At 27.2% G+C, this 12652-nt stretch overlaps 2 protein-coding genes across 5 annotated transcripts; both read right to left on the reverse strand.

Annotated features, from left to right (window-relative positions):
* Positions 1–353: 353 nt before the first annotated feature.
* LOC121206399 (uncharacterized) lies at positions 354–3344 on the reverse strand. 4 transcript variants are annotated; one of them, XR_005901459.1, is made up of 4 exons: positions 3092–3291; positions 2854–2988; positions 1741–2724; positions 354–708 (listed from the first exon to the last, which is right to left on the reverse strand). XR_005901459.1 is itself a non-coding variant. In XM_041077314.1 (4 exons), exons 1-4 carry the CDS (start codon positions 3161–3163, stop codon positions 451–453), a joined length of 714 nt encoding a protein of 237 aa, XP_040933248.1. In that variant the 5' UTR covers positions 3164–3344; the 3' UTR covers positions 354–450. The 4 variants fall into 4 exon arrangements, 2 of the variants coding, with proteins under 2 accessions (XP_040933248.1, XP_040933249.1); XR_005901458.1 differs by having other exon boundaries at positions 1741–1989; positions 2641–2988; positions 3092–3283; XM_041077314.1 differs by having other exon boundaries at positions 1741–1989; positions 3092–3344.
* A 915-nt stretch (positions 3345–4259) lies between these two features.
* LOC121206401 (CASP-like protein 1D1) lies at positions 4260–6745 on the reverse strand. The gene is made up of 3 exons (XM_041077316.1): positions 6436–6745; positions 5253–5379; positions 4260–4665 (listed from the first exon to the last, which is right to left on the reverse strand). The coding sequence occupies exons 1-3, from the start codon at positions 6690–6692 to the stop codon at positions 4444–4446; spliced, it is 606 nt and encodes a 201-aa protein (XP_040933250.1). The 5' UTR covers positions 6693–6745; the 3' UTR covers positions 4260–4443.
* Positions 6746–12652: the final 5907 nt, after the last annotated feature.

Below are 12652 nucleotides of genomic sequence, written 5' to 3' on the forward strand. Positions count from 1 at the left end.
TTTTACAGTGTTATAATTAGATCGGAACCGATTGATATATGAATTCAAAGACAAGAGATAGAATCAATTTTAAGTCAAAACGCTCGGAACTAATAAAAAAGGTAATTCAAAATAAAATAAATTGATTGAACAAGTTTATATTTTTTTAATATATTTTTAAAATTTTTATTATTGAACCAACAATTTAATCAAAAAACAATAATCTAACCAGTTCAACCACCATTCCAATTTTTATGTTATAATATGTCATAATTATTAGTAAATTTAAAATTTAATCTCTAAACTTTTTAAATTTTAAAATTAAAATCCAAAAGTTAATATTGTTAACTATTTTGTTAATTTGAAGTTCATTATAATGTCATTTTTTAGTTCTATTACTACATTATTACCATTATGGCAAGAACACTGTACAGATATATATATACATGAAACCAGTCATTTGAGGTTTGGCTAGACTGGAGATTGCTTGGGGGAATTAACAACAAACACCTGAACTCGTAAAAATTCATGAGTAGCTCCTCGTTCAAGTACCGTCAACACTTCGCCATCATCTTCTCCCGTCACAAGATCTTCGAGATAGACACAGCGGGAATGATATCCATCTCGGATACGAAAGCCGTAGACCCATCTCCTGGGCTGTCGCCACTTTACGCAAACTTGTCGATCAACTATCTTACCACTCCGAAGTGCTTCTGCGATACAAAAAGCCTGTACAATTACGATGTCAAAATCGGAGGCGAGTAGAACCGATATATATCTCATACAGGCGTACTCGAAAATTTAAGTTTTCCACATACGTAGAGGATTTTGGCTCTCTACTTTTGGGAAATGAAGAGTTAAAATCTAGGGTTAATGGCACTAAACACCCTCAAACTATCATAAAGATTCCAAATTAGTCCTTAGACTTCAAAACACTCTAATTGAATACTCAAATATTAGTCTTTTATTAATCAGGTCATTCTAAGTAAAAGTACCATGGAAGCTTTTGTACTAAGAAACAAATTACATTTTGCCCTTTCCACTTAAAAAATAGACAAATTAATCCTTTTATGTTAGATCAAAGAGTAAATTGGTCATTTTGTTAAAATTTCATCCATTTTTACTATTAAAAACTGGTCCCTATATGTCAGTAGAAGGTACACATATTGCTGTTTGGTTATTTTGTCAATCATGTAAGTTTTTAACTGTAGAAATAGATAAAACTTTTAATAGAAAGGACTAGTTTACTCTTTGATCTAACGTACTGACACTAATTTGCCCATTTTTTTAGTAGGGGATAAAATGCAATTTGTTAGAGTATAGGGGCCTCCTTGATATTTTTAACCGTCATTCTAGTTGTCAATTTAGGCATTAAATGTTAGTTCGGTTATGACATGAAACATAATTAGAAAGCGTGAGTGTACCTACGTCACAATCGACTTGGAAAACAGACCATGTCAATAAAATTTAAGGGGTTAATTTTCTTTAACACGTCATCTTGTCTTATCATCATCAAATAAAAGAAGCTTCCGATCCACCAGTCATCGAAGAATTTCAATTCTTCAAAGCTTATTAGAACCGATCTTCAACATAAACACAAATTCCTCAACATGAACAACCAATACCGACATATATCAACTAACAACTTAAACCAAAATATTTCACTACAGCACTACATTCTCGGATTTAACAGTTAATGGAGACAGGAAAAACACTATTTCAACACGATCCAAAACGAAAACAAATGGTAAAGAAGTTTACCTGCACTTGAAGAATGTTAAGGCAGTAATGTAGTCCAATCAAGTTAAGCAGAACATTCAGCTTCTGTTTCAACAGCAGCATTTGAACATCTCTGAAACCGAACTGCATCGTTTTCAGGCTTCTGATTGCATGCAGATAGTCTATAACCTTCAATGAATCGGACTGCGAGCATTGTTCCACCAAGTTAATGACAGAATCGGCTTGACCCTTCTTCTCTTCGTGCTGCTTTACATAAAATCCTCGCCAATCCTATATCATATACATTTCACAAGTTTCAAACACCAATCCGAAGGAATTGTACTTTTTGCTTAATCAACAAAAAGTAATAGTTTGGTTGGTATGAGGGGAAAAAAAGAAAGGAAAAGTTACATTTTTTCCATCATTTTCTCTGTTTGGTAGGAAGGAAAATAGGAAGAGTGAAGTAAAATGAGTGGATTTACAGTTTTCCTTCCCTCAAAATCCTATCTTTCCAAGTGTAGAAAGAAAACATTCATGAATTTAAGCTAATAATTTTATATGAAACTTTACCTTCCTTTCCCTCCATATTTTCTTTCCTCACCATTTTCCTTCCTTTTCCTTTCTACCAAACAAATATAAAACTCATAACTATGGGTGTAATCGAATAGTGGCAAGCTCAAGGTCGACTCGAACATCAATTTCAAAGCTTGAGCTCAGCTCCAAACATGATCCAACTACTCGAGCTTGATTAAGCTCGATCTCATTCGTAATTAAACTCTTTCTATAATAAAAATGTAACTTCATAAAGGAAAAGCTCAATTAGGCTATCGTGTAATTTGAAATTAAGCTCTTTCTAATTTCATGATATAAAATTATACTAAAAAGGAAAAAGCTTGATTAGGCTCGTAAGCCATCCAAATAGTAAATCGGCTCCACAGTTACCAGATCAAATTCAAGTTTTTCCAAATTAAACTGGAATAGCTTATGAGCACCAACATCTCATTTACACCCGTACTCGTATCCTCGCTAAAAACACCCAGTTCAAAGCCATGAAACAAGAGCAATTAGTCCAAAACAACTTAAATGAGGGGGAAAAAACACCATATATTTACATACATTAAAAACTTAACCAAAAAACAAAACAAAAAATACAACCTTGAAGTTAGGGTCTTTAACAGCTTCATATAAAAGAGGCCATCTTTCTTTAACAAGTGACTCCCATAAACAATCCGACCCGCATATCTCTCGCCAAACCCGAGAACAACAACCCAATGAAGAAAGATCCGGTACCTAAAAACCCGAATACCCAAAAACATCTCATTTACTTTCAATTCAATACCCAGAAAAAGAAAAAAAAAAGTAAAAAGAAATGAGATAAAGCAAGTAAGCGAACCTCAAGGGAAGAAGCAATTTTGAGAGCTATATCATTTGGTAGTGAACTGTATGAGTAATCTGATTGATTCATGTGGTTTTTTTTTTTTTTGGTTGGTTACTAAATTTTTGGGATTATTTAAAAGTGGGATTTTGTGTTCTGTCCGAAATTTATGGGAAACTAGAAGATCTGAGAAAATATGTTCGATTGTCGGATTCTTGCAACGTGGGCCAAATTTGGATTTGGCTGTCTGTTTTGAGATCTAGGATTCTGTGAGTTTCCTAGCGGAAGGCTGTGATTTAAAGTTACAAACTACGTCGTTTTAGGTACATGAATTTTTCCATTTGTTGTTGCCGAGTTATGGCTCAAATTTTATATTATAGGAATTTGAAATAAATTAATTTAGTTTCTGTTTTATTAAAAATTTTAAATAAGACTAAATTTGAATAAAATTAATGTTAATGTATAAAAATATCATTTACTGTTTAATAAAGTTAATATACTTAAAGTATTCATAATTTTATAAATAATTTTTTTTGTTTAGATTTGAACTGCAATTGAAAAAAATAATTTTCAAAATATTTTTTATAAAAAATATTAATTTTGTTATAATTTCAACTTATTTGATTTTTTTTAATGGTATAAGAATTAAATTGATCTATTTTATAATAAAGGGACTAATTTAATCTAGTCCGTATAATACAATGGCCTCTCAGGTACTTTAACCCATTCTAAATCGGTCTTAAACTTCAAATTATTTCAAAGTTTTTGTACTTTTCGAAAATTTAAAATTTAATCTCTATACTTTTATTTTTAAGAATTTAATCTTTCTATTTTTCAAATTTCAAAATCGAAATCCAAATATTAACACAGTCAAAAATTATTTTGTTAAATTTAAGTTTATTACAAGACATTTTATAGGTGCATTGCTATCAAATGAGTATTTTTTTTATTCCAAAATGTCATACCAATAAAATTGACCAACAAAAATTAATAGAGTTAACAATTGAACTTAAATTTTAAAATAAAAAAACTAAATTATTAAAAATAAAAATACATAAACTAAATTTTAAATTTATGAAAAATAGATAAACTTATGACATATTTTAACCTATTTTTTTACTCACTTTGTAAATAAATTATAGTATATTTTATTCCATGGGCAATTATCTAATTTAAACTATTTAAATGTGAAACAATTCAATTTACTATATAATAAAAAAACATACAAACAAATCTAAGAAAAAAAAAACAAAATACAAACTAAGCCATCATTTACAGACAATAACACTTGCCACTTATATAGTCAAAAGATGAACACACAATCCAAATTCAGACATGAGAGTAATTAAGAACTGTGTTTCTAAAAATTATCAACGGATCTTTTTGTAAAGGGCGAAGGTGGAGAACATGGTGAGGAACACCAACAAGATGGCCGCAAATAACGAGAATGCGATTGCCGTTCCAATATGTCGACAGAACTCGTCGTAAACGTTGCAGATTTTGTCCCACCGGACGTGGCTGTTGCCTCTTAATCCGATGTATGCGACGCTACCGGCGGAACCGGTGGCTGAGGCAACGATTCCCACAAATACCTGTATTGTATGATTAAGATTGATTAATTCGGTTTGATTTAAATTAATCGGATCTGAAAATCAATTTATTTAGTTAGTTTAGTAAGTTATTGGTTTTTTTGAAAATTTGTTAATCGGTTAAAGCATTTTAATTAATTCGGCTGATTTTACATTGATTTTCCAAAAAAAAATTAAATTGAAATTGATTGAATATCCCCACCTATTAACTTTTTATAGGTGAAACTATAAAAAAAATTTAAAATTTAAAATTTAGTTAACTTAAGTTTGAAATGATCCAAACAAAAAAATTTAAATTCGAAATGATTTTAATTTAATATGACTTGACCATAAAAATCGATTGAAAATTTGAATGATATAAATTTAAAATGTCTTAGACCTAACATTGTTTAAATTAGACAAAATATTTAAATTATGAGTCGTTAAAATTCTCAAAACATTTCTTAAATATAAAATAATTTAAAAATGTACCTAAAAATTTACTTAAATTCGAAAAACTTGACAAACAAACTTAAATTCATCCTATCCAAAACAAATCAATTGACAACCCTTAATGAAAGGGGTTTGAAAGGAATAATTATCAGCCTTACCACATCCATTAATGCAAAGGCGAGCAAGATGGTGTTGGTATAAGAAGGCTTGCGGCCGAGCAAAATTGATGCGAGAGCAGTGATGATGCTGTATAAGCCTGTTGTTGATAATGCTGCCATAAAGTATCTGCACAATTATATAATATTTATTTTTATTAATTACATTATTATAAAACTAGATTTCTCATAGCGTTTATTGGAAAACTCATTTTATGAATATAATATACCGAGATATAATTTAATAATAAAAATCATGATCCTATAACATCAATCTTGGAATTTTTGTTTAATACTAAATTTTATTGGGAAAATATTTTTATCCGACCTCGACATGATATATCTCTCATATAATATGATCTCTACTTATTTTAAAGCTCACATAATTGATAAATTAATTAAAAAGTTACGCATGACGTCCTAATGTATAAGGACTAAATTTTAACATTAGAAACGAATGAAATTTTAATAGTACTTTTTAATCTAACAAATAAATATTGGTTTATTATTTTTTTTAAATAGAGAAGATAAAATATAATATGACTCTTTAATGTACTCATGTGAAATGTGTATTTATATCTAGGGGTGAGCAAAATCCGATTCGATGTAAAAAAACTCGATAAAAAATTTAAATTTTGAATTAAATAATTCGAGTTATTTGAGTTAATCAAATTATTCGGATCAACTTAAATAAAAAATTAAGTTTTTTTATTTAACTCGAATATGAATTATACAATTTAAGTTATTCAAAAATTCGAATAAGAAAATATAAAACTATGTCGTTTTGATAAATGTTTACTTTTTAAAAGTTAAAATTCAAAATAATTAAGTTAAAAGTCAAAACTATGTCGTTTTGATAAATATTTACCCATTAAGTTAAAAAGGTAAAATCATTATATTGTTGCTATAGTTAAATAATATTGTACTTCGTCTACTAGTTAAATAATTGGTTTATCCAAATGCAACATTGAGAATAAATAATAGGGTTTGTTAACTCAACTCGATTTGACTCGATTCGATTTAATTTGAAAAAAAATTAAATTGAGTTCAATTGCTAAAATAAAATTTGTCAACTTGACTAACTCAAAATTTTTTGACTTGATTCAACTCGATTAAATACTTACCTCTATTTATATAGAATATAACCAAACCCGAGTACGAGTGATATAAGTTAAAAAAGACTTACACAAAGGCAGGTGAATCAGTGAACTCGGCCGAAAAAGGAACCCTAACTGAAGTAGGCAAGCCTGGAACAGGAACCATTTCTGTTTGCTTGCTAGTAGCCATAACCACCACAGCAATTACAGCTGCAGCAAACAATACCACCCTAAGACCAACATCTACAGCTGAATAATTAAAAGGGCATTTGCTAGCAGCAACCGTCGTTGATGGTGTTGTGGTTGTCGTCGCCGCTACCGCCGCCGGTTTATCTGTAGATTCCATTGTTCAAATTAAAAGGAAACTAGCAAAGGCAAAATGATGGATATATGGAGAGTTATGAAGTGATGGAATGGTATTTATATAATGTAAATTTTGAGTAAAGAAATGAAATTTGGTTGGAATTCCCCGCACGCCATTCAAAAGTTGATTAATAATTTCAATTGTTGAAATTTTTTTTAATTTAATGTTTTGAATATTATGTTAGCTTTTTTTTTTTTGTTGGGGACTTTTCTGGCTGTTTCACACTATGTCGGAGAGTGGACGACGAAATTTATTATAATCTGCATTTGGTTCTGGAATGTTGGTCAAATTATGCTGTGAGTCACTGTACTTGAATGAAATTTATAATTTAATCCATATATATGTTAAATTTTTAAAAAATGGAATCTTCTTCTTATTTTTTCGATTTGAAATTATAGACCATCTTTCATACCATTAGTATTTTTTGTCAAATTTTATTATCATTCAATACTATCAACATAGTAAGCAAATTTTGATAATAAGCGAGAAAATGAGAGAATTTAACTTTTAACTTTTAATTTTCTATGTATATTATAAAGATTAAATTTCAACTTTCGCAATCTACAAGGATTGAACGCGTATTTATATTTTCAATAGTCAATTATTCGTTTTGATTATAAGTATATATTAATGTATTTTATTTTCGTAATTTATTATATTTTATAAAAGTAAACAACATATTTAAAAAAATTGAGACTAATTTGATTCAACCACATCTTATCATCCATATTTAAATACGTAATAAATGAATATTTTTAAAGAAAATAAAAGGCTCGGATAATATTTACGGGCCACTGTACTCCACATTACCCATCCATACCATACTCATATGTACTGTTAAATAAAAAAATAATTTTAGATAACGGTAGATTTTCTCACCACGATGGAAACTTGTTCCCATACGTATATGATCCTCTAGAGAGATCGAAAATAATTGATTACCTTTAATATATGTCAACATGGTCATTGCAATTTGTGTTAATGTTGATATTATATTGTTTTAACATTTGACTAGGCTGTCAAATTTCTGTCGTTGCAAATTGGCTCTTAGCCAGTTTGGGAGTAACAATTTTTTTTAGAGTCAAGTTATTTTTATGATAGTAAAAAAATATAATTTTATTATTTTAATAATTTATATTTTTTTTAATTTTTTTAAAATTAAATTAAATTATTATTATTTTTAAAATAACAAAACTGTAATTGTATCGTTATTAATTTAAATTTTATAAAATATAAAAAATTTCTATTTTAAGCAACCAGCCCCGCTGGCTAAGCGACTACTGCTAGCCGCCTATAAGTGGCAACATATTTTATATATAAAAACCCAAAAGAGATGTCTATATATATATATAGTATTTTCAAATATTTGACTTTGATATACGATGAGGAGAAAAGATGGGTTAGTTTGCATAACAGAGATAGCGTTCACATAAGGAAACTTCTTTTTTATATAAAAAGAGAAATTTTGATTTAAACTCATATTTTAAACTTTGATTTTAATTTAAATATAAAAAAATATATTTTAATTTAATTTTATATTTATTTTTTATGTTAGATAAGTATAATTATTTGTTTATGTGATATCAATAATGGTGCTAGTGGTTTGTGAAAATTAAATTAAACTAAAATGTCGTGTATAAGATTAGACAAAATTAATATTAATGTATTACATTATAAATTACAAAATTAGGATCAAATTTATAATGGATATAAATGCTGAGGGCTAAATTTGACATTATGACTGTAAAATAATCTAATCCCTTTTTTTATGGACCATTGGTATTCGGGTCTAATGAATAAGACCTTTGCTCAATGTCAATGTTTTAATAATTAGATCAAATTACTGATTTTCAAGTCAAATATTCGATCCGATAATAATTAAGTAAATAATTTTAAAAAATCATAGAAACAATAATATATTCTAAAATTAGCTATATTGGTTCAACGGTCGATTTTTTATCTCGATTTCTAATTTTTTATTGGTTTTAAACAATTTGTTTATAGGTTGATTCAATTTCTCTGTCTAGATCGATATACATTTATATAGAATATGAATACTTTTTTTTATAAAACAATAAAGAATTGGGAAATTAGCATTTATGACCCTAAGCCATTGCTTTCAGGATATCAATTATTTTTATAAAGCTTACATACGAAAGCTATTTGTGTTGAAGTTACATAGGGAGAGATAGAGATCATTCAAGTTCAAAATTTCATTAAAATAACATTTCAATTCAATATCTAGAATCAAAAGATAGTTTTAAAGTAGTCCAATCATTTTATACTTTGTATTAAAATTTTTAAAAAAAGTCAGAGAAAGTATGGCGAAAGCAAAAATGGGAATTTAAGAAAATTTCCCCTTTTCACATTATGGCGGTTGGAATATACAAGCTTCTTTAAACATGGCTGCTAAGCATAATTCTGAACTTGATCCCTAATGTTTACGCTTTTTGTCACTTTAGTCCTAATTCCTTTTTTAATCACTTTAAGCGTTATCTTTTAAAATCACGTGAAAACGCTGCGTTTCGAGTGAAAAAATGATAATTAAATCATTAAAAATTAACAACATCTATTAAGAACTTGATAATCCACCGAGTGTTTTGCATAATGGGATGGTTGATTCAATAATTTAATCTTTATATTATTAAAAATAATTAAATAATGTCAAATTAGAATAGAGTAAACATTATTGTTTAATAAATATCATTTATTGATTAGCTAAATTAATATTTTTAAATTTTTTATGGTTTTATAAATTAAATTTTTTGTTAGAATTGAATTACAACTGAAAAAAAATTAAAACATTTTTTATAGAACAATTGTTTATTTTGTTAAAATTTGAATTTATCTGATTCTTTTTAATGGTATAGAGAATAAATTGGTCCATTTAACAATAAAATGACTAATTTGATACAATCCTTATAATACATGGATCTCTTAGGTATTTTTTTTTTAGTTACAAAAGGAAGTTCAACTATAATGCTCAACCGATAACACAATAGACTAGTTACTCAACACTTATCCTTCAACATTACATTTTACATTGTCAAAGGAGATTGTGAGAAAAAATAAAAAACCTATTTGGCAACGCCTTATTGCCTTGTGTATAGCATTAGCAGCCATATTTGTTGTTCATAGTACATGTCGAATCTCCAGTCCACTTGCCAATCCCTCGATATCCAATTGCAAACGTTCGATGCTAATCTCGGCAATCCCACCACTTTGGCTCCAAGTATTAGGTCTATTACTGTCCTACTATCACTTTCAATTAGTAGCTGACGCGCTTTTTCTGCCAAACTGTTTCTACCCCATCAACAATTGCTCGGAGTTCTGCCTCTAGGATCGAGCTAACACCTATGTTACGCCCATACCCAACTACCCCAGTCGCCCTGGTGGAATTTTACTATCCCACCTGTTATCGCACTTCCAGATCGCATGTTAACTCTCCCATCCATATTAAGTTTATACCACTCTGTCTGTCTGAAGAACTTCCTACAATATAAATACAAATTTTTGTGACTCAGATGCCATCCACATTAATAATTTAAACCAATATAAAATGGTCATGACGACTTGGTCTGTACTAAAATTTTGACCCTTGAAAATAGCCAAATCCCTTCTTTTCCAAAGTAAACACTATTTCCTATTGTATCCCTTGATAACCATTTTTGGCACATTTTTTACATTTCACTGCAACCAATATTCAAATTCATTTGTAAAGAAATCTCTCAGGTATTTTGACCATTTATTTTCTTTACCTTGCATTTGTCAGTCTAGGTTAATGGACTTAATGCATATTTATTGTTTTAAAATATAAAAAATTTAACTTTTTTTAAATAAAATTAAAGAGAATTCTAACTTTTTATAGTATAAAATGAAAACTTTTGGTATAGTTTACCGCATTTTATAATTTTTTTGCCTATTGAAAAATAAATAAATCATATAGTATTTTAATGAAAAGGAAACTTAGATATATTGCTAAATTAATTTTTTAAAAATCATAACTTTTACGTAACCATTAATTTGCACCAAAATAAACTTAAATATTATTTATACCATAACAAATCATTACATAAATTAATATTTTCTTTGAAATCAAACTTTTTTTTTTGGATAAAATAAATTCAAAGTATAAAGGTTTACTTAGATCCAGTAAATATATAAAAACTTACTTTAAAAAAATTGAAAAGTCAAATAAATTGAAGCATTTTTTTGGTATTTTAAGTATTCATATATTGTGAAGGAGAAATGGTATATTAACTAATGAAAGAATTTTTATATATGAAATTTACACGACAAAAACGAAAGGGAAAGCCTTTTAAATTTTTTAATTATACCATTAAAGAACACTAATTGGGTCTTAATCTCTTAATTATTTAAATGAAAAACAAAGGTTAAAGTAATTGGAAGGTCCCTGTATTACAGAGACTGGATTAATTTAGTCCCTATACAATTAAAAATAATTAAATAGGTCTAAATTGTAACGGAGTTAACATTTACCGTATAAAAAATGTCTTGAAAATTATTCTTTTCAATTGCAATTCAATTATGAGCAGAAGATTTCATTTACAAAATGGTAAAAACTTTAAAGATATTAACTCCATTAAATAATAAAAGTTAACTCTATTATAATTTAGATTTATCTAATTTTTAATAGTAAAAAAACTAAATTGATCTATTTAATAATTAGAGAAATTAATTTAATCAAATTCTTATAATACAAGGACTCAAAAAATAATATATTACCCAATGAAATTAATTGCTCAAAAATCATAAATATCATATGTTGATAAGACCAACGGACCAAGTCACGTTGTTAGGTAATTAAAATTTGGAAGCCAACGGATTTATTTTATTGATTAATAATAAATCACGATATTTAGTTATCTTTTTATTTAATCTTCTAAGTATTGAATATGTTAATTGATGATTTGCAGATCAAGAAAAAGCTTGAAATTGCAAACAAAATTAATTAATCTTCTTTGAAAGTGATGTTATAAAAACTTTATCCTTAATTCAAGTTTGAGTAGGATCCAAAACTCTTTATTATTATTTTTTCACAATTTTTATTTTATTTTATTAACATGATATTGAATATTATGCAATACTCGTGAAATGTTAAACGTTAATAATAATAATAATAATAATAATAATTTATCCAATAATTATAAAACTTCAATTAATATAATTGTTAAAATAATAATTTGAAGGTTGTAAATATAAATATATTTAAACTGTAATATCTTTTGATTTAAGAATTTGAAAAGGTAATAGTATTTTAAATATTGTATTTGAAATATATTAAAATTAATTACATTGAACATCTTCAAATTATCACCCTTATTCTAAGTTGACCCTCGAATTTTAAAAATTTTAATTACATCCTTATATTCCTAAGGTTATATCAATAAAACCTTTCTGTCACTGAAATCTTAACTTTGAAGCTTTTAAACAAACTATTGTTCATTCTCTCTGTTTGTTGGTTTTACTGCATTTTTAAATTCAATTTTAAAAGTTATATGATAATATTTTACTTTTCTTTTAAATTTTCCTTTTAAATTATGTCGCATAAAATTTTTCATAACATTTAATGGTTAAATGAATTGTTTTAATAATAGAAAATTTTGATTGATATAATATCAATAGTTTAAAATTCCAATTTAAAGTGAGTATCATAAACTAAAGATATTTAGTGCAATTAACTCATAATATTATTAATGGAAATAATAAAATAGTTAATTCCACCAAACTTTAGATTGGTCTATTTCAAAACATTTTAAACATAACATTATTGTGTTAGCAATTTAAATTTGACATATTAACAAAAAAATCAATAAAACTTGGAAAAACTATTATTTTTAAAACATTAGATCCAAATTTTCCATAAAGTACGCATGTTTAAAAATTGATAGAAATTAATTCCTAACTAAAACATAAAATCC

Source organism: Gossypium hirsutum, chromosome A09, assembly GCF_007990345.1.
Source record: "Gossypium hirsutum isolate 1008001.06 chromosome A09, Gossypium_hirsutum_v2.1, whole genome shotgun sequence".
Lineage (NCBI taxonomy): Eukaryota > Viridiplantae > Streptophyta > Magnoliopsida > Malvales > Malvaceae > Gossypium > Gossypium hirsutum.

Bases quoted from the DNA above. Each gene is read 5' to 3' on its own strand.
- LOC121206399 (XM_041077314.1), bottom strand. From the start codon at position 3,163: ATGAATCAATCAGATTACTCATACAGTTCACTACCAAATGATATAGCT. The intron at 2,989-3,091 runs GTTCGCTTACTT...TCGGGTTTTTAG, and splicing joins AAATTGCTTCTTCCCTTGAG to GTACCGGATCTTTCTTCATT. The intron at 709-1,740 runs GTAAACTTCTTT...GTAATTGTACAG, and splicing joins TTAACATTCTTCAAGTGCAG to GCTTTTTGTATCGCAGAAGC.
- LOC121206401 (XM_041077316.1), bottom strand. From the start codon at position 6,692: ATGGAATCTACAGATAAACCGGCGGCGGTAGCGGCGACGACAACCACA. The intron at 5,380-6,435 runs GTAAGTCTTTTT...ATAATTGTGCAG, and splicing joins ACTGATTCACCTGCCTTTGT to ATACTTTATGGCAGCATTAT. The intron at 4,666-5,252 runs GTAAGGCTGATA...CATACAATACAG, and splicing joins CCTTTGCATTAATGGATGTG to GTATTTGTGGGAATCGTTGC.